Here is a 21,452-nt window from a genome sequence, read left to right as displayed (position 1 = left end):
GCACTGAGGGAACTAAGAATTCTCTAGGTTGGTGGGTAGCCAGCTGCCACAGCTCCTACTGGCCATGCTGGTGCTCATAAAAGCAAAGGGACACCTGAAGGGATGAAGGCAGCCAAGGATCCTAGTCTCCCAAGGGACAGGCTGGGCCCTATTTCCCACTGCCCGACAAACCTCCATCACTGGGCAACAAACGTGCTGGCCTGGTCCCCACTATCTCTGTGAAACTGCAGGTCGTGAGCCACCACCATGGGCGAGTGGAGGAGCCCATTGCTGCCTCCAGAGCCAACATGCCCTGAAAGAGGACCAGCTTTGAGTCAACCATCAATTCTGCTGCCCCACAGCGAGAGAAGGAAATCAGATGGGAGCTCTCAGTAGAAAGAGAAGGGAAACTTAAGATTTAGCACAGAGGAAGCAGCAAGGTCTGAAGTGTCACCACGTGGCTAGGAGAAGAGGCTGACCCACAGCTCAGATGCAGATACTGTTTCTTCTCACACCTGCAAAGGCTTTGAGCCAGCAGCCTTTCCCTCCTGAGCCCCTGTGACAGGTGCCCCAAAAGCAACAGGATAAAACCCCAAATTCACCCAAACCCTGTGGAAACCAGCACAGGCCTGCACGACAAAAAATATAACGGAGAAAAAACTCACACTTCTTTTTTTAATATTTAAGAAAAATAATAATAATTCACAAGTTTGAGTAGTTTGCAGACTTTCCATGAAGATAAACCCGCACCAGGTGACAAGGCGCAGGTTGTCTCTGAGGAGAGGCAGGGGCTGCCTTATGTCAGGCATGGCTGGATCCAGCCTGAGGGCACAGTCCAGCCCCTCATGTTGGCTGGCAGCACCTTAGAAAAAAAGGTATATTATAAGAGAAAAAAAATTCATCCAGCCGGAGGGAAGCAGTGAGTGAGCAGCTGTGCAGGCACTCAGCTGTGAGCCCAGGAGGACGCTGGCCTAGTGAAAAATATGTCGCTTTCATTTCCAACAGCACTGGGGTCATCATCTGCTTTGCCACCTGTATCCAAGTGCATGGAGGAGGAGGACACTGTCAGCCTGGGACAGTGTGGCCCAGAGGCTCTAAACCACTGCTGCCCTAAAAAACCCCACCGTCCCAGTAAGACGGGGTACTCAGACACCACCAGGCATGGAAAAGGCTGCTGAAGGCAGCACAAATATTTCAAGCCACCTCCCTGGAGGCGTTTAAGACGCGCGTGGACAAGGTGCTAAGGGGCATGGTTTAGTGTTTGATAGGAATGGTTGGACTCGATGATCCGGTGGGTTTCTTCCAACCTGGTTATTCTATGATTCTATGTTGTGCCTTCACAATTTTTCTCCTTCTGTAAGATTTCTGCTTTCTAAAAATGATACTGCTTCTATTTGGTATTTGCTATGAACATACAAGGAGAGATGACACAAAAAGCAACGACTCTCATTGTATAATCTCATGTTTAGAGGGACCAACACCCTGAACCCTAAAATTCAAGTTTATCTCCCCTACTCACTGCAGACCTCCCTGCTGTCCGCCCTAGGAAGAGCAGTTTCCTACTCCAGCCATTATCCGCTTCCTCTCATTCAGCCTCTGGCTATTTTCTGAGCTCTGCAGCGCACACCTTGCACTTTATGCCAGCATAACTGAGCTTTAGTACTTGAAGTGGATTAAAACCTCAGCCACAGCACGTGGGTCATGAAGACTCGGGTGAGAAGACATTCAGATGCTGATGAACAAATGCAGCAGGCTACTCATCCAGCTGTTGAAGTTACCGAGCACATCTCGGTGCTGAGCTACTGCCCCACACGTGTAGCCAGGGAATAACAAGTGTATCCTGAAGATTGTCCTAGCAGAAGCACAGTAAACATTCTTGATGTAAAGGAATTGTTACCACTCCTGACAACAATATCAAACACAAAAAAAGCTGACTTTTAGGACTCAGACTCATAGAGCGGGACCTGGAAATGCCTCTATTTTCTAAGCAAAGACTTAGGAAATCAAGGAAGAAGGTGTCTGAAAGAAAAAAGTTCAGATCCATAACACACTGGGAGGAAACATCAACAGAGAGAGACGCACCACATCTGGAAGCTCAAGCAAATCTGCTGTGAGGCATCTCTACCCACGTGGGACTGCAGCTTTGCTCTCTCTGAAGCCGGACAGCCCTTTTGTTTCAGGAACTCAACAAGATTCACTCCTTTCATGCAAAAACATTGTCTTTATTGCTTTAAGGTGCTTATTAGTCTTTCACTTTTCCTGTTGGAGCTGTGACTGTATCAAAAAGAGTTTGGTAGTCGCCAGTACAAAGTGGGAAGAATGAGCATGACTGAACCCTGTGCTGCAGGAGCTGCGGGCCAAGTGTTTTTGTTATAAACGCAGTGCTTGTTTAATACAAGTGCAGCAACAATCAAGAAATAAAGGACTACATACAGGTATACTTTTAAGAGTACTTGGCGGTCTAAGTTACTGAGTGCTATATATAGCATACATAGTAAAAATATCACTTCTAATTTAAAGACTAAGTTAAAAAATACTGCCAGATTTCTAGGAAAGGAAACAGCAAAGCCTTAATAAACTTCTTGGGGGAATTGCTTTATAAGTAAAAGCTTTAAACTTCTGTTAGTTCAAAAGAGATGCTGAGAGAAAAAGAATTCAAAAGAAATGGGCACAGCTGACAGGTTATAAAAGGAATAAAATTTTATTGCCTCAATGAGAACTGAAGACAGAACAAAAAATCAGACTGGTTGAGATAATCACCTAATGTAACAGCTGGTTCAATCTACCTATAGACAGGATGATTAGTTAAGCACCTCCTCTTGCCTTATTGATAACAAGATCCTTTCTCCACCACTGAACTCAAGATCCTGCTGAGGTTTCCACCTACAGGGTCAAAACAAGCCCTGCTTCCCAGCTATCAGAAACATAGAACAGGACTGAGCCGCACTAAGTGAGGCACAGCTCAGTGTTTCTTAATGTACTAAAACTTATACTATAATCCTGTTGAAGGAATTTCAGTATCCACTTTGTAATGTTTGTAATATACTATTTACAAATGTCTTTTACCCAGTGTTTCTGAGATGTTACTGTAATACATTAGGTAGACAATTCATACATTCAATACATTTCTCTGAGGCGGATTTCCCGCCCACCCCCAGAACTGATTCATTGAATTCTTTGGACTCCTGGTTGTAGGTGAGGAGATGTAGGGTCAGACACCAGGACCTTGGGTGCCCCGTACCCCAAAAGCACTCTAGTCAAGAGTCTCCACTTGCTGTCCTTTATCCCTTCATGCCAGAGCAACCAAACTGGACACAAAGAATTTTTCCTACACTCCTGTTTGTATAAATAAATCAAAGATAAATAATCAAGACACCATAGTGTTAGAGATGTTAAGAGCTATATTGTTTGCAGAATTGGTAAGAGTTAGATCTACATTTCATGTAACTCACACTGTCAGCACTTACACTGCTTTCCAGATTCCCTTATCCCCATTTCACAGAGAATGGGACTCAAACTCAGAAATAATGGAACTGATCAATCAAAAATCCAGCTGAAATACTCTAATAATCAAAGTCCATGCCCAACAGGACCACTCAGATGACTATACTTAATTATAGGTTTCTATGCTTTTCTGAATTAGGAATAGATTTGCTTGCCCAAAGGCAACCCACATCTCTCAATTGCCAGTTTGGTTCTATCATGCTGTCATACAATTTGCAACAGAGATGAATTTGTTTCTTTGCCTGTAAAACTGCTTCACACGGAAATCTGCGTTTCAGCTGTTACCACCAACATAAAAATCAGAATACTCCGACTTCACCAAGGTTGCCTTGGACCGAAATTGCTACTTCTCCAGCGAAAGGAGTCCTTATACATTTTCTCTACAATAAAACAAATCATGACATCACACCGCAGAAACTACATAACAAACAGTTTGTCACTGTAAGACAGCTAATATTATTGATTAAAACTCTATTTTAAAAAATAATAGTTGCTCTTTCTTTTGTGCATGGCCTCCCATCACCCCCCTTCTTCACTTCTTTTTGCCTCTAAATGCAACTGAAAGAATGACCAAAACTTATAAACCTTTCTATTTCAAAGAGTTGAATTCACAGAAAAAGAATATTGCTTAGGAAAACAATCCATATTTTCACTGCTGCAGTACACATAACTGTCTGGGCTGGGGAAGAATTACCATTTCTCTGCCTCAAAGATGCAGACTTCCAGGGATACACAAAGGAACACTCTCAGTTTGAACAGCTCTAATAAGCCATTTTAGGAGATACATCTTACAAGACAGAAAATGATCCACAGGGAACCTTTGTGTAAGCTCAGAGCCATGTTACACTGCTGTAAGGACACTGCCAAAGGCAGCAGGTGAAACTGCCCCTGCGAAAACCTCACGCCATGGAACATACAAACTTTTCTTCTCATTTCCTCAACTAGGAAATCCTCAGCAGTGAAAGTGCACGAGTGAAGAGATGCTCTAATGTGAACCTATGTTCAATAATCAGCCTGCCAGGTGAGGTCCTCCCCTGCCCAGAGCCCCAGCAGCAACACTGGAGCAGCGTGGCACCGCAAGGCACAGCAGGCACTAACTACTCACATATGGTAAGAACTCATCAAAGCAAAGATTTGCTGAAAGGACCACGTCTCAGAGACTGGAACAGCTGGTCCAAGAGGATACAGTAATTTTGAAACTAAGCACTAACTTTCAGTCTTTTCTCTCCCCTGGTGGTGTCAGGTTTTTGTGAATCTCTATGGGAAAAAGTATTACTTCTAAATTAGATATAATAGTTGCCCATACATTGCCCTGAGTTCTATATCGGTTTTACTCTACAGCAAGATAAAAATCAAAATTAAGTATCCCCCAGTTTCAGCCAAAGGACCTGGAAGACAGCCAAACTGTAGTTGTAAAGTAAGTCACCTCTGTTAGTAAAAGTGAATTCATACAGCTGCTGACATACTGCTGACATTTACCAAATAACAGATATTAACAAGAAGGGAAGCAGCCAACGGTGCGGCCTCAGACTTCATCCTGTCTGACAGCAGCAGCAGAAGACCCTTGCAGACCTCTCTCAGGATGGAGTAACAGAGCAAAGATCTTCAGTCTTCTCCCAGCCCAAGGACTGATAAGCTTAATAGAAGAGAATAATTTTCCTGAGCTATCTTCCAAGCAGTTTTATACTAGAGGCGATATCCAAGCACAAGGCTATTCCCGCATGCATTAGCAAGAAGAATTTCTGCTGTGGGAACTGAGAAAGCTTTATTTACCTAACTATAGACTTGGAATTGTTTATTCACTTTGTACAGCAAATTTTTTGTTCATTACTTCCCATGAATATCAAGTTTATCTGCTCACATGAATTTTACGAGCTCTACCTTTTTACACTTGTCTTTTCTAAGTTTGTAAACCACAGGTGGGGGCCTCCAAGGCTGAAATAACTGAATATCTGTAACATCTTCACCATTAGCCTTTCAAAGTTACTTTCAGTACCAATGGTTTTAATCGGTGTCCTGAAAAACACACCTCGGTCTTCTTCCCTGCAGCTCTGACCACCATTCTGTGAAAACTCACTATGATAGTTCATCAGTGTGGCTGTGATTAGCATGGAACAGCAATTGGAAATAATAAAGTATTTTATGTCAGTTAGGCTATTGCAGTCCTCAGAGGAATGGCCATTGATATATTTAAATGAGTAAATTAATGCCCTTCTTCTGGGCATTAATTTGAGAATCGGTGAAAATTATTCTACTCAGTATATCATAAAAGATTGAAAGTATGACCAACAATCCTGAGAAGATCTCTAGAAGTCTCTCTGCTGTGGGTCCTAAACAGGCCTTGGCCAGGTGAAAAATGAAGTAAGATTATAGACCCACTTCTGCTATTACTCACAATAAAGTCAGTTTATTGCAGATCCAGAACTAAAGCTAAATGAGATCACAGTTGGTCACTTCTAAAAACAGCTACAGAGCACAGATATCAAAAAGTAAGACACTGACATGCACAATTCAACACAGAGTAAAAGCACAGGAAAGAAAAAACAAACATAGAAAGCCTCCACAATAAAGAAGTCCCTAACTGTGCTTTAATGTGCATGTTAACCTCAGCTGATATAAATGTCTTTGTGACCCAATAAGCATACTGTAGCAACTCAGTGCTTCCACCCCATGGGATGTCTGTTAGTCCAGACTTTATTAAGTCCATTCTAAAACTCGTTCATTCATCCAGAACTTCACTCACTAAAACAATAATAATTATACAAAACACCCACACCAACACCATTTTAGAACACTTCACAAGCAATATCTTGGATTATTAAATTAAAAAACACCCTCGCAATTCAAAGTGACTCCTTCTGTACCTGTTACTCAGCTCAGACAGCTAAATGCAATACTGTTAAATGCAATACTGTTAATTTTCTCACTTTAACCGTTTTCACAAAGCTGATTAAAGACTTGCTATACATTACCAAGCAACATCAACATATTAAACACTTCTTCCTAGTTACATAGCTTCAGCTGTGTGTGTGTCTGCACGTGTACAGTCACAGAGAGAAAGTACACAAGAATACAACGGAATCCATGCCTTGGAACCACTCTGACACATTTAGTTCAAAAAAAATACCGAGGAGTGTCAAAAACCAACCCAAAAATACTTCTCTAAAGATCTCTAGCCTCAGCTACCTGACAGCACACCAAAAAAGAAGATGCCATATTTATTTCAGGAAAGTAACAAAGTCTATTTCCAAAAAATAAAAACAACATAAAGCAACAGTTAAGTAAGACCACCACTACAAGGGATCAACTAGGCATCAAACCTCTTATGAGCCCACGCAGGCAGAAGTGAGATAAGAGAACTGAGGCTGTTTGCCTTACCTTGAAATAAAAACGCTTTGCTGGCATTGTGTAATCCTGACACTTGTGTTACCCCAAGGGTTGTATTCACAAGGTCCAGTTCTGTGATGATATCAATTTGTAAGTCAGGATCCATTCCAAATCCTACAGCTGTTCGAGGCACAGAGAAAGAGAGAGAAACACAGAGTTAGATCAATTTTTATTTCCAATCAGGTAATGAAAAGAACGGAGAAGAATATCTAGTGCAGACATTTCTAGTACCTTCACACTCACATACACACACTGTATACAGTAATTACTTATAAGACAGTAACTCTACTGCAGGAAAGAGAAAACATTCTTTTCCAATTCTTTCAACTAACCTATTTCCTTTCCACAAATTTTACTACACACAAGTTAAAACATTCTAAAAATCAATACATTAATCCAGTATCTTCATAAGGCTAAAAAGTAATAAATAAATAAGTGCATAACCACCTATGCAAAAAGATGAAAGAGATTTTCAGCATTCATCTATTGGCTACAGGATTTCCAGGGAGACGTGAGGACTGAAAATCCCTCTCACTTTTCATGTGTGCAACACACAGATCAAGCTCCATGGCTCAGTCTAAACATGATCTATTTCCTGACTGCACAAAATGACCTTGCAGGAGATATGGTAGCCGGGCAAAGGATGCCACCCTGTAATCCAAGAGCCCCGGGTGACTCACAAAACTGTTTGGAAGCACACGTCCATATTTCAGCACAGCCGGTGCCTGTGAAGCGTGCCAAAGCCTCCCTTCACACAGCAGACATTCATTCACCTGAACCAGCAGCAGCACCTTCTGCTCTGCAGGAGCACCTACTGGAGAAGCACGAATCTAAATCTAAGGTTCAGAAATGGCATAGGGCCAGGAAAAGACTGGGCGCTTCTTGAACTAATAGGGACCTGATGGGATTGACAGAAAAGACACACACTCGAGCAGTTTGAAGTTGCAGTGTTCAAAACTTCAGGGCAACTGGAGGGTTATGGCACACCAAGTTCATTCAACATATCTGCTTTTTCTAGGAGTGGGAAGAGGACAGCCTGATCGCAGTGCCTCTCTCAACACAGCAGTAAGCGTGGCATGAGAGCTGTGCCTGAGATATAGGTCAGATATCTGTGTGGGATCCAAGCACTTCCACAATGAAATTTTTCACTCATGTCATTAGTAACAAGAACAAGCTCCAAGAATGAAATGCTACCACAGCTAAAGTCAATGGTAAAAGTCCCACTGACTTCCATGGAGCAAGGACGTGACCTGTAAAGCACATCGAGATCGATTTCCACTGAGTGGACTTCACGTTCAGGTCTAAATTGATTCATTTGTTATTCCAGGACTGTGCTTCTGGATCAGTTAAGCAGCAAATATTCTAGCTTGATTCTTTGAAAGGCTCTAAGAAATTACTGAGGTGTACAGAACGAACAAGAAGATACATATTCTACTCATAAATCATCCGTACCACAGCACTTTCTTCTTTCCTTTACTCGAGTATTAAAACTGATGCTGTGCACACTGGCAGACCACCTGATCAACAGGAGAGAACTCATCTACCTATTGATTCCCAGCCTACAGCAATTCTTCCAGGGCAAGGGCTGCAACCTACAAACTCCAGACACACAGATATAAATAGAGGGACCTGCCTTTCTGAACTAAAAAAAACATTAAAGCAAACATTGTTTTAGAGGAAAAACAGGACTATTTCTTCTAAGGTTTTCATTCAGAAGGAAAGCAGCACACTGTAAACTGTGTGAACTTACCTATCAGGAAAGATAGCCTCAGCTGTCCCTGTCAAGAATGAAGTATGTCATTCCTCATTTGAAAGGGATTAGATCTACTCAGATCTGCAAAATCCTGCTAATATGAAGGGGGGTTGAGCAGGGACTATAACTTGCTCAATGGAAAGGACAAACTATGTCCAGTAAGACAAATCTTGACCCCATTAAAGTCAGTGAAAGCTCTGCCACAGCTATCAACAGAGTGAGGACAGAAACCACATCTAGCAAGTATAGGCACTCCCATAAATCACAGTAGCTCCACTGCTCTATTAAAGCTGTTTATTCCGGCCTGAATACCCGAGGCTCAACAAGTATAGATCACTGTAGCTCCACAGGCTTCGATTTATGCCAGTGAAGGATCGTATGTGACAACTTCAGTGTGCCCCCTTCCAGCTTTTATAATGCTTTCAAAACCAGAGTCTATTTCTAATGTCACTGTGACTATTTAGCAAGAGCCTACACTGCTTTAAACACCTAGTCATTTTCTTGAGCTTGCTCTTCAAACTGCAGCAGGCACTCAAAAGCCTAGTTAATAATTAATAAACAACAAATCAGCAGCTTCAGTATGATAACCAAGCGTCCTTTTCCCCCGTGGTCTCCCACAGTCTATCAGAAAGATACCACAGGCATACCAAACGCGCTTGCATCTCATATTTTAAGCTGCCTCTCTTCAGTGGAACAAGAAGCTGAAAATACCTTTTCTTTCTGAAAGTAAAAATTAACCATCAACTCGCCTGCTCTCACTGGAGAACTGGACAAAGCTTGGGCCCGATCCTGACTGATGCTGATTTTGCTTCCTATTTGAAGTAATTGGGCCATTTCCCTTAAATCAGTGGCTTACACAAGCAAAACTCCAAATGATTCAGGCAGGTGGGTGGGAACAAAAATCATCGCAGGGCTTGGTGGATTTGGCCCAATGTGAACTGAAGGCACTACAGTCGATTAGAGGATTAAGCCATATAATTATGAATGATGTCACTAGGAAATCCCTACAAGAAATTAATTCTGGCTTACAGCTCCCACAGCTTGTATTCTCTGCTTGCACCTTTACCACTGACACCCAAGCACCAGCAATCACACCACACTCCACCTACCTAATGTGCAGCCATGCAACTTATGCAGAGCATTTATAATTTCATCGACCTGTGTACTGTGCTATTTGGTGACGGAAAAACTTAAAGTTCAAGCACACTCAGAGCAACCAAGTCATTTCCACAAACTCATCTGCAGCCATTCAAAATGGTAAAGAGTAGGCTTCAGGAAAGGCGTTTTTCTCTTTCCTCTCACAGCTTCACCAGCAATTGTTGCACACAAAGAACTTTTCAGTTGGCATCGCGATTCCCAGTAGTGGAGTTTCGGATCCTACTGACCATTTAAAACGCCTGTGTGCACTACTGGTGGTACCACCACAACAAAAAGAACAAGCGGTATTTTCTTCCAACTAATTTTATGTAGATTTTGATGAGGGAATAATTACTATAGGAACAATTAGCACTTTAAAATAGCATTTTGCACTTCCGATAACCGGGCTGGGCAACAATTTCCTTGAGAAGAGACACAAGCATCATCTTGCTCCAGCCGGGAAGGAGCTGTACCCGGGGCAAGGCGAAAGAGAACAAAGCCTCTCTCCACGAGGAACAAGAAACGGTACTTGGGTCGCGCCACCGTAGGAATAACGTAGCGGGCACAGCATCAGCAGGAATAACGCGCTACCAGCCCGCCTGTAACGCGGCTTCTCCCCATCACCCGGCTGGACCCCTCGCTCTGCCCGCATCCCTGCGCCCCGCAAGGACGGCAGCGGAGTATCCGCGGAGCGCAGCGCTCACACGGCTTTCTGAGAAACTTTCGCTCCTCTCCTCCGCGCCCCGGAGCTCCCCGTTAGGGACAACCCGGGCTGCGCCCCGCGGAGACCCGCGCCCTCTCCGCGCGGCGACGGGAGATGCTCAGCCGCGCAGCGAGGGATGCTCAGCCGCGCAGCGCCGCCTCCCCGCAAAGTTTCCACCCGCCGCCAGCGCACCCCGGGCGGTGCCCCCAGCCCTCACCCCTCTGCGCAGAGACCCCCCGCTCCTCACCTGCCCCGGCGGTGGCCGCACACGCCCAGAGGAGCAGGAGGAGACCCATCGGCTCGGCGCGGGCGGCGTCGCCCTCCTGCCTGCCTCCCTCCCTCCCTCTCTCGCTCCCGGCAGCTGCCGCGGAGCCGCGCCGAGCCCGGCGGAGCTGGAGCGCAGCCTCCGACTCGCGGAGCGGCTCCGGCAGAGGCGGCTCCGCCCGCTGCCCAGGCGCGGCCCCGACGCCCCCGCAGCGGGGGCTCCCCGCCCGCCCCCCGCCGTGACGCGCCGGCCCCGCCGCTCTCGCCAGCGCCGCCGCCAGGCTGCGTCCCCCCCAGGACCCCGAGGATGCATCCCCCCACCAGCCTCAGGATGTATTCCCCCCTGGCGCCCCAGGGATGTATCCCCGAAACATCATCAGGACACATCCCCCACCAGCCGTGCCCGGTATGCATCCCCCCAACATCTTCAGGACCCCTAGGATGCATCCCCCCACCATCCTCAGGATGCATTCCCCCCGGGCGCCCCAGGGATGCATCCCCGAAACATCATCAGGATGCATCATCCCAACATCTTCAGGACACATCCCCCACCAGCCGTCCCCGGTATGCATCCCCCCAACATCCTTAGGATGCATTCCCCCCGGAATGCATCATCCCAACATCCTCAGGACCCATCCCCCACCAGCCGTCCCCGGTATGCATCCCCCAAGACCCCTAGGATGCATCCCCCAACATCCTCAGGACACATCCTCCCAGGACCCCTGGGATGCATCCCCTCAACATCCTCAGGACACATCCTCCCAGGACCCCTGGGATGCATCCCCTCAACATCCTCAGGACACATCCCCCCAACATCCTCAGGATGTATCCCCCCAGGACCCCTATGATGCATCCCCCCATCATACTCAGGACATATCCCACCAGGATCCCGAGGTTGCATCCTCCCCCCTCCCCCCCCCCCCCCCGCCGGCCACCCCCGCGATCCAGCCCTTTTTCCCCAAAAAGATTAATTCCCCACGGCCAAGAGGTCCCTGCAGCCCCGGGACGGCAGGCACCAGCACCACCTCCTCCTCACCCTCGGTGTAAATACAGTCAGAATAAGCCCTTATGAACTATTTAGCCTTAGTAATTATTTATGCCTGGTATGAATAAACAAAAAGAAGTTCTGAGGTGTAATACGGAAATCCGTACTGTTCCTGTCCTTGCTCAACTCACTTAATTGCTCTTCCCTGCTTCTAAAGTGTAAGATGGAGGTAAAGTGTTTAAGGATACTCGTGAGTCATCTCAGGATCTGCTCTGATGGCTGCTTTAAAACCCATCTTCAAATATTCATTCCCTCTAGCCTTTAACTTGCCTCCGTCCTTGTCAAGGAAAAGATGACCACATGCATTCATTATGTACAATGACTCTCCCCCACAGAACACCTGATTTAAATTTGAGATTATACCCACAGATTAAGTTCCCACTGAACAGAAGCAGAGCTAGATTTCCAGCTGATCTAGCTTTGCAACAGCTCAAATAAAACCATTTCAGCTATGAAGCCAGAGGATCCTCCTCTCTGCTGCCTCCCCTCATCACATTGTGGTTTGGATCAGCACAATGCAAATTCCAGCCATCTTAATTGTAAAATAATAAACTGTACACTTGGCTAACGTTAGGACAACACACAAAAAAAAAAAAAAACAAAAACAAAAAAAACCCTTGCCTGTCTTAGGGGGCAATTGCATTCACGTACCTTTACATTAGCAAGAGCAAAAAGTATAACTTGGTTGCCTAATTACTTCATTAGTAAGATCTCTGAAAACAGCTGTTCCTGACTGCAAGTAAGGTTATACTCTCCGCAAAATCTCTGGGTTGGTCAGTCTGAAAGCTTCCAGTAATTTATTCCCAGTGTATCAAAAGAGCTTTTACTTAAACATAACTTTGTATCTCCTTACTTCTGTTTAGGGTGCCCTGTTACTAGCATCACTCTTGCCCATGAAGAGAAATAGATAGATGGTACACAAGTATGTGGGTGTATTTATATGTTATATATCCATGGCAACAAGAAAAAGAGGCAATGGCACATCAGCAGGTGAAGACACACCCTTCTATTCCACCTTGATAACATAATCTCTCTGTATAGTATCTAGTCTGTGATTTATAAGGTTTCTTTCTATGTAAGAGGTCTATAAATCCAATTCATGTTACCTTAGCTATGTTTGTGTTTATCTAGTGGTAAAACCCAGGTCTAGGTATCTACTCACAAAATTGAATCTAATTCAGCTTATGTTTTCCCTTTTCCACTTGATGCAGGTCTTTAGTGGGTGTAAAGTTTAAATTGGTCATAGATAGATTCTTAAGCAGATCTGTTATTGATTTAACCTAAATCTAGATTAAACGCTATTTCAAAAAACTACTGTGGGTACATACAAAAATTTGCATGGAGTTATTTGCTCTGAAGCACAGCTTCAAACACATCCTGAACAATCTCATGGATGAAGACTGTCCTAATCATTCCTGACTTGTTCTGCAGAAAGCCCACAGGTACTGCAAAAAGTAACACAACCAATTTGGCAGGAAGTGCTCTGAACGGAGCTGTTCCCAGAAACAGGACTTCTCCTCTAGACCAGCCCAATTCCCAATTTATCACATGTTGGGAGAGCATTAGCAATCTTACAAGCATTTTCAACTGTCCCTATCAGAAAAGGATGGGACAAATGGATGGACTAAAAAAAACCCAAACACAACACATTCTTCCAGCCAACGCTATTCTTACACCTCTTCTAATGGCAACAAATTGTCTTCCTTTATCACCAAAAAATCTGATAATCTGATATAATCTTGTTGGAAGTATAAATAGCTGAAAGGCATGACTTTCAGATAAGAATTAAAATCATGTTCCTGAACATTCTTAGCAATATAAGAAAAATAAAATCTGATGGTACTTTTGCAAGAGTAAAGCTTTAGTCCTGGCAAGTGTCACAGTCCACCCGTAAGCGGACGCGTGATGGTTCGTTTCATTTATGATTTCAGAGTGCAAATAATTCAAAGAGTCAAGGGAGTCAAATTTCGATCTAAACTGGCACTTTATTAATTATGCCCATAAAGCGACTTATGATAGAAAGAGACAGAGAACATGCAAAGAGATGGGGAGAAGAGGGAAAGAAAAGGGGTTCATAGCTACCACCATGGGTCCACAGATGTCCAGCGTCTCTGGGTGTCCTGGTCCAGAAGGCATTCCGTTGTTTTGGTCTTTGCTGAAGGTGATCCCACGGTGGGGGGGGTCTTATTCTATCTTGGTCTTCTGTTACCTCCCCTAATTCAGCTGCTCCGGAGCTGTCTTTTATGCTAGTCAATACACCTGTGACCCGCCTTTGCCTGTGGAGATGTGCCAATCTCCACCTAGCAGGCCACACATGCCAAGAGAGGAGTGTCTGCAGGTCTCCTCCTCTTGCGCATGCGCTCCTTCTGGCGGCGGTGGTCGACTTGGGGTCTCCCGATGAAGGCCAGTAGTCATCATCACCTTGCGCGCATGCTCTGTTAGCTATGGGTCTGTGGTAAGTCCCATCATTAATCCTCCTGTCTTTTCCTCCTTGCTTCATGGATCTTTCACAATGGTAGGGAGCAAGGAGGCTTGAAGACAGGTACAAAACATTTTTGAGATAAGGAGGCAGGTACAGGTAGTTAGGTACAAAGCGTTCATTCTGTACCAGCTCTGGCCATTTTTCTGAGGCCTGCATTTGTGGTCTATACAGTCAAGTTCTGAGGCTAAAAATGAGAAAACGTTGAGACAGAAATCGATCCTTTGACCAACTCTTACAGCAAGCTAGCTGGATTTCAGCTCGGATGGTTTTCCTGTGAAAGATCTTGCACTCTCAGTTGGACATTGAATGCTTCACGACTTTGACCTAAATTATTGTGATGTTGCTAACTGCACGGCATTAAACTGTTAGTCCTGTCAGGCACAAAGCTTCTGGCATTTTGTCATTTGACAAAGTACTTTTGACTAGGCCCAGCATCTCAGAGCAGCTGTAAGGTAGTTTGCATTCCTTGGATGAAATGCAATTAAAAGTGCTAAGTATTACTTTAAGCGTAGCTGAATGTGTGTTCTCAGTTTGCCGAATTGCAAACGCTGGAAAACAACAGTGCTTCAACCTGAAAAATAAACCACCTACCTCACAGCTCATGGGATAGGGCATCTCCTCAGTGAAGAAATAAGTCTCGTATCCCTGGAAAGCCTGGCTCCGAAGGGATACTTGCAATCCATGTGGACAAAGTTCTCTTTACAGCCAGTAGAGGGCAAGAATTAAAAGCAGCACATAAAAACGGAGAAAACGGTAACTGTACAGGGAGAGGGGGATACTGGATGCTATAGCCACCCTACCAACTGATATGGGGTTGTAAAGGACTATATGACATCAGGCTGAAAGGGTCCAAGTTGAGGCTTATGAATGCATTAATAAAAAATGCTCCAGAATGAGGCGTTACAAAGAGAAATCAATGGTCTACTTCTGTACTCAGTCATGGAGCAATACCTGCTGCTTTTTTTTTTTCTCCCAAATGCATGGTTAGCTAATGTTTGAAGACTGCTAAGTCTGAATTAAGTTTTACAACTGATTCATCTGTTGGGCTGATAAAAGCTGTGCCCTTCAGTCCATACCCTGACCACAGGAACTTCAGTGCCTGAAAGAGTAAAATTATTTAAAGCTAAACACATGTATTCGTACTGCAACAGAAAATGTGCCTATCTTCTAGTCAATTAAGTAACATATATTGACTTAAAGCATGGCCTGGGTGAATCCTTGCAACCAAGTTAAAAGGACAGGGATTTATAACTGTTCCCATGAGTTTAATGATTTAAAGCAGTAATGCCTAATGGTGACAGTAAAGGACTGTCTCACTCCAAAATCAATGTGTTCTATCATTGACTCACATTGGTTGACTCTGGAGATTCAACAAATTCCATGTGCCACAGTTTTTCTTCCTGAAAAGGGGACTAATGACACTCACCTGTCTTTCAGGACTCTTATGATGCTCTCTGGCAACTTCAGACTTCTCTAAGATGAAATCTGCTTTATACGTGCAAAGAATTACTGTAGTCTTCCATTCTTGGGTCCCACCATCTCCTTCATCTGCACATGCACATCTCGGAGAAATGCAAGTTTGCAGGCAGAACAAAGTACCTCCTAACAGGGGGAACTGATTACCAGAAATGCCAAAACAGTCTGGCCACATACTTATTGAGCTGTTTTCAGGATTATGCCCTTGCCTGGAATCCCTGTCGCACTCTTGGCACTATGGTACTATCTCTTGTGTTACCATATTTGATGTCAAGTTGTACTTCAGCTACTGAAATTTGGTGAAAGCTTGTTAAAAGCTCTCTTCTGCCACCAGTGCCGCAAGTTCCACCAGTATAACTTCCACAAGCAGGCTACTTGGAAGGGAAGAACCTACTTTCCACAGTGGCATTGTGACACACTCACAGCTTGCATTACTCTCACCCCACCACGGGATTTTAGCTTTAACCAAAGACACAATGACATCAGGAACAGTGTCCTTCCATTTTACTTCTTCACATACTCTTCCCTTATATCTCTCATTTGCATCTCCAGGTGATTTGAATCTCTTGTTTTTAAGAATTCAACAACCTTTGGGATGATTGCACTGATAGGATAAGGATTTAAGCAAATTCAGCTGGTCCTCTGGTAAGCAATTGATTATTCCACAAGCTACAGAGCACTCAAATAGTTAAGAATCCAACCATTTAATTGATACTCATTTCTGCAGCTGCACAATATCTCAATTTCCCAAGAGGGCTGTTTCCAGTTGCTGCTCAAGGTTTCTAACAATCAAATAGATCAATTCTGCAGATACCTTAAGGCTGTGTGTTAAGTAAGAACGATGTTTGTGGTGTGTATTGGGTGCAGAAGGAGGCAGTAGAAAAAGAGACATTTCATTCAACAGAAAAATGTCAACATATTTTCTGTTTTAAACACTGGACATTTATTTAGAGTCTTTAGAGCCAATACATTATTGAATAATTTTAATTTATCACATCCAAATATAATAGGCAAATATATAGTATAATAAATTGCATTTGTACACATAAATACAAAATTTGAGGTAGGGCCTCAAGAATAATGATTTCTTAAATTAATAACATAGAGCATTATAATATGTACTACGAGATATATATGATGCATCCTTTGTAACATAATATATCATTCTCCACATATAGCTAATGAAAAAAATAGTAATGACCTGGTTAGGGTACAAATCTTTATCCATAGGCAGCAGTACCCCATAGAATGCCTGTAAATATATATATATATATATATATTTATATATGACATTACGCAAGTAATTAAGATTTAACCCATCAGCGATGGGTCCGTAATAAAGTGCCATAGGACACAGGGCGCAAATTCTCAGCTGGTGTAAATTGTCACAGCTCCAAACAAAGCTGTGATAATTTATACCAGCTAAGCATCTACCTTACAAGGTAATACTGCATAATATAAATGACAGATAACAACATGTTTTAGTCGATCAATAATTTTCCCAACAATGGAAGATAGCTATAAGGCAAATGGTTACCTGAAGATGTATTTAAAATATAATGGGCAAATAATAATATTGCAAGCAATACGGTCCAGCCTGGTTCTTGGATTATGCTAAACCCATCAGGAAAACCTTCTCTCTTTGGCCATAGGCTGCCTGAAGGTGACAATGGCAGAAACCCCAAACACCCACACCCTCCCCCCTCAAGTCATCAATCTGAGTCCCTCAGGAATATCAGACTTTAACCATTTTACACATACCATCTATGCACACTGTTTAATTACAAACTATGAAACAAGTGTCTCATACAATAGCATTACTTGCAAAACGGAGACACTTTCTGGGATGCCACTTACTGAAGCTCTGCAGCCTGCAACCTGCAATCCCTACAGGTCTTTCTTTGATTGCAAGAAAAAGTGGAGCTGCAGAATAAGAAACCAAAACAAACCAATGTCTGCCAGAAGTAAGTAACTGCTTTATCACAGGTGACAATAAATCATATTATCCATACAATTATACATAAAGTCAAAAAGACCAAAGGTATTTAAAAGAAATCAGGTGTTGGAACTTCACTGTAGGAGACAGCCACACAGTGGATCAGAAGCAATGATCTTCGGCGCTGAGGCACATCTAATGTGGTCAATGGAGCAGAATCAAATCAAAAGACTACTTTGACCCAATTGAAAGATCATATAAAGACAATCCAAGTCTTTCTCAATTAAAGATCATTTTGTTAAACCCTTCTTTTGGAAACAAAGTGCTGCCATGTCTATCTGAAACACAGGTTTTGAACTTTGCATATTAAAAACACTAGGAAGGCCCCAAAGAATTTGAAGATGGCAAGCATTTGCATCAGGCATAATCTTTAATGCATACAACAATGCATCTCAGCTCAACCAGAAATTCAATTTCATTTCAAAGAAAAAATATGCAACATAAATAATTCCATCAAATTTGAACATTTTTTTTAACTCATGTGATAGATCTCCAAGTACATACATCACATTTTTACTATTATGGCTTTTTCCCCTCCATTTTTCATTTAAAGATCTTTATTGGTAATTAATTAGTTACTAAATTTATTTTTAGAAAATTATCAAAGTACATGCAAACTTTTCTAGAACATGGTATATTAAGTGCATTCCAAAACTTCAAAGTTACTTCTCATTTAAAGAAGACACTGCTGGTTAATTTAATCTCAACATTCAGTTGTGGCCAGTAAAATACTTTTTAAAAAGTCTATTCTGGAAGAAAATATCTGCTTTTAACATACAGTGAAACGTTGTATGTTCTGTGATTCTTTTTATTTATTTCTCCCCGCTCTCCTGATGTTTTGGCAAGCCTAGTAATGGAGGTCAGAGCTGAAGACAAAAACCAGCTAGAACAAAATCACTATCATCTGTTTTCAGAGTCTCAAAGTCAAGCCTAATCCTGTCCTAATGACTTAGCAGGCACAGGAACAACATCTAAATTAAAAGCAAGCAGATTAATTACATAAATCATGGAACGCGATTCAATTTTTCATATACATCCAAGCCAAAGGAAAGATATCATAACCTAGCAGTATTCCTTCAAATGATATCTTTTATACTTAAGGTAGACAGTAGCTGACATCCTTACACTGAGGTAATTTTATTGCAATTATTCCAATGCATGTCCTGAGACAAATCAGTAAGTGAAAGGATTCAGAACTGTAAAGTGATTTGAGTGCATTTTCTTCTTTAAAACAGGAACAGAACAAACTTATGGATTTTTTTTTTAATTACAATAGTAATGAAAAGATAACAGCCTGGACTCCAAAAATCAAATCAAGATGCTAGGTAATATTAGTGAAGAGAGGCCTAAAGCTATCTACCCTGACAATAATACCTAATTCCCAATAAATATACCGACTTAGGTTCTTTCTGAGAAAGCCCCTCAGCCCCACATAGGCATGGGGGCCAACTTCCCAGCTCATCATCTTTGTGGACCTTCATTACACCAAACAGAGCGTGGCTTCTCAAGCCTACCTCTGCCAGAAAAATAAAAGCCAGAAGTAAGAGTAGCTACCCCCTTATCAAAATAGCAAGCAAAGCTGAAACAAGGAGGCCCAGCTTTAAGGCAGAGAAGCTCACAGAAGGGTCCTGTCTTGCTGCTGTGCGATACGGGAACTGGCAGAGCCCATGGAGTGACATTTGGGGCCAGCACAACAAATCTGCCCTTGCTTCTCTCAGTGACAACCCCTGACGGCGCTTCACTTGTCATACATGCGGATTAAAAGTCTCCAGCAGTGCCTAGAACTGGCAACACTAATTGCCCCATGAAAGAGGAAGTTCAGCAAAATGATTAATATATTTAATATACATATATATATACACACACAGAGAGAAAAATAACTTAACAATTTGTGGAAATGTTACATTATTGTTTAGTTTTTGTTTGTTTTTTTACTTCAACAGGATGAAACAACACGTCTACTGATCTACGGACACACATAAACTGAAGATTTACCTGAGACCCTGTAATATGAAGACAGACAGACAAAAAAGCAGGACAGAAACAGTCCCCGGAAAGGTAAGAACGTTTACTGGCTACTACAATAGTGTGTGTGGGGAGGGAAAAAAATGGCTAAACTACTCTAAGCTCACCATCTCTACACTGATTGTTAAGATATTTATAGGGACATAAAACATCACTAGTACACACTACATGAACACTGATCACTGTTAAAAAATATCATATCTGTATGTATAGGATATAACAAGATAGTAAAGGTTACAGTTTCGCCAATTATTTAGGATATATTTTTCTCCCTCATTCTAGTGCATTTACAATAAATTGGGCTAATTCTCTATTCAGGTAAATAAATGTACTCTTAAAAGGCTCTATTTTTACTTTGCCTGATAGGTAACAAAACTATTAAGTCTAGCATTTATATCACCATTTATATATGATTTCTAAAATGTAATGATTTAGAACGTCCTATCGCTATGCAATGTTACAACGGCCATCTACTGAATTGTCCTCTCCCCACAACCCTCATATTTTGTACATCTAACGTTGCATCCACGTGGTTGACTACAGTGGTTAATTGTTGTGGGGTTTTGTTTATTTTTGTGCAATGAAAAGATTTTAAATGCCATAAAAAAAAACCCAAACACCCTATGTACATTTCAGAGAGAATACTGCTTTGAAGAATTTACGTGCTATATATATAATATATAGACGAGTAGGGTTCTGCTATTTCCCCATCAGTTGAAAGAGAAGAATACATCATCTAGACATTATATAAAGATGTTTATAGGAGAATGAATGGGAAGTCACAAAGTTGAACAGCACATCTAACTTCTAATAACTGTTATCAGGTGGTAACTAGACTACACTTACCACTGTAAGAATACAAAGTTAGGCACAAATTATATGATGGCTTCTTGAGGAGATACTGTAAACAAAAGCAGAGAAACAAGGAAAACTATGTTCAGAGTATTGGAGCGAGTAAAACCACATTAGCACTTAGTGTGCTGCAGGATTTCAGACACTTTGCATAACTGAGGCATTTTTAATTGAAGCAACAGGTGAAATTATTAAAAAAAACATATAACAGTACCTGAAACAGTGATGCCCATACACCTCAGTTTGGCACCATTTCCAAAACACTTCTAGACTCGAAAGCAGTTTAGTCTCAGTCTCAAACAATTAATTTTAAAATTTTGCTTTTATTTTTCTATTTGAAAAGATAAAATGGATTATCGTGTTTCTGTTCTGATCCTACATATTGCTTCCTGGCATGCTATTTAAAGGGTCTCTGCTTGTTTCAATAACAACTCCTCAAAGTTAGTATAAATCATAAAAGAAGTGCACAGACAAAACCGGTCAAGGTCTGCTGTCAGTGTAGAAAAAGTGACCTCACTGCAAGAGCCTTATGCTGGATCTATACCAGGACAACAGGAGAACTCCTTCCTTGCTCACGTCTGCCCCATCTGAGGGCTGAACTTCCCTTTGATTACACTGGTAACAAAATCCTCATCCCATCACAGCTACCCACTAAAATAATGGTTGCAAGAGATGGCTCAAATTCTGCACATGACCTCCTTAAAGGATTTTTCCATTGTGTTTTGTTGATTCCTACATTGCCTGACAAATCCTGGTATGTCACCTGTTGCACAAGATGCTTTTGCTATTTCACCAGGTACAGAACACATCATGGGCATCACATACACCTGGAAGTGGTCTAGTTAGATC

The 21,452-nt window shown here is 42.4% G+C and overlaps 1 protein-coding gene across 3 annotated transcripts in view; it reads right to left on the bottom strand.

Moving 5' to 3' along the window:
- The window catches only part of NELL1 (neural EGFL like 1), a 297,253-nt gene extending 286,337 nt beyond the window's left edge, over positions 1-10,916 (bottom strand). For 2 of the 3 annotated variants that reach the window (XM_069857451.1, XM_069857452.1), the window contains exons 1-2: positions 10,711-10,916; positions 6,862-6,990 (exon numbers count right to left, since the gene is read on the bottom strand). In XM_069857451.1, coding sequence (XP_069713552.1) covers positions 6,862-6,990; positions 10,711-10,759 — 178 coding nt within the window. In that variant the 5' untranslated portion in view covers positions 10,760-10,916. The remainder of the gene's footprint in view (positions 1-6,861; positions 6,991-10,710) is intronic. The other variant, XM_069857450.1, reaches the window with a different exon arrangement.
- Positions 10,917-21,452: the final 10,536 nt, after the last annotated feature.

The sequence above is a fragment of the Phaenicophaeus curvirostris genome, chromosome 5, assembly GCF_032191515.1.
Source record: "Phaenicophaeus curvirostris isolate KB17595 chromosome 5, BPBGC_Pcur_1.0, whole genome shotgun sequence".
Lineage (NCBI taxonomy): Eukaryota > Metazoa > Chordata > Aves > Cuculiformes > Cuculidae > Phaenicophaeus > Phaenicophaeus curvirostris.
The sequence above is the reverse complement of the archived record's forward strand: the minus strand, read 5'-3'. Positions and strand labels throughout refer to the sequence as shown.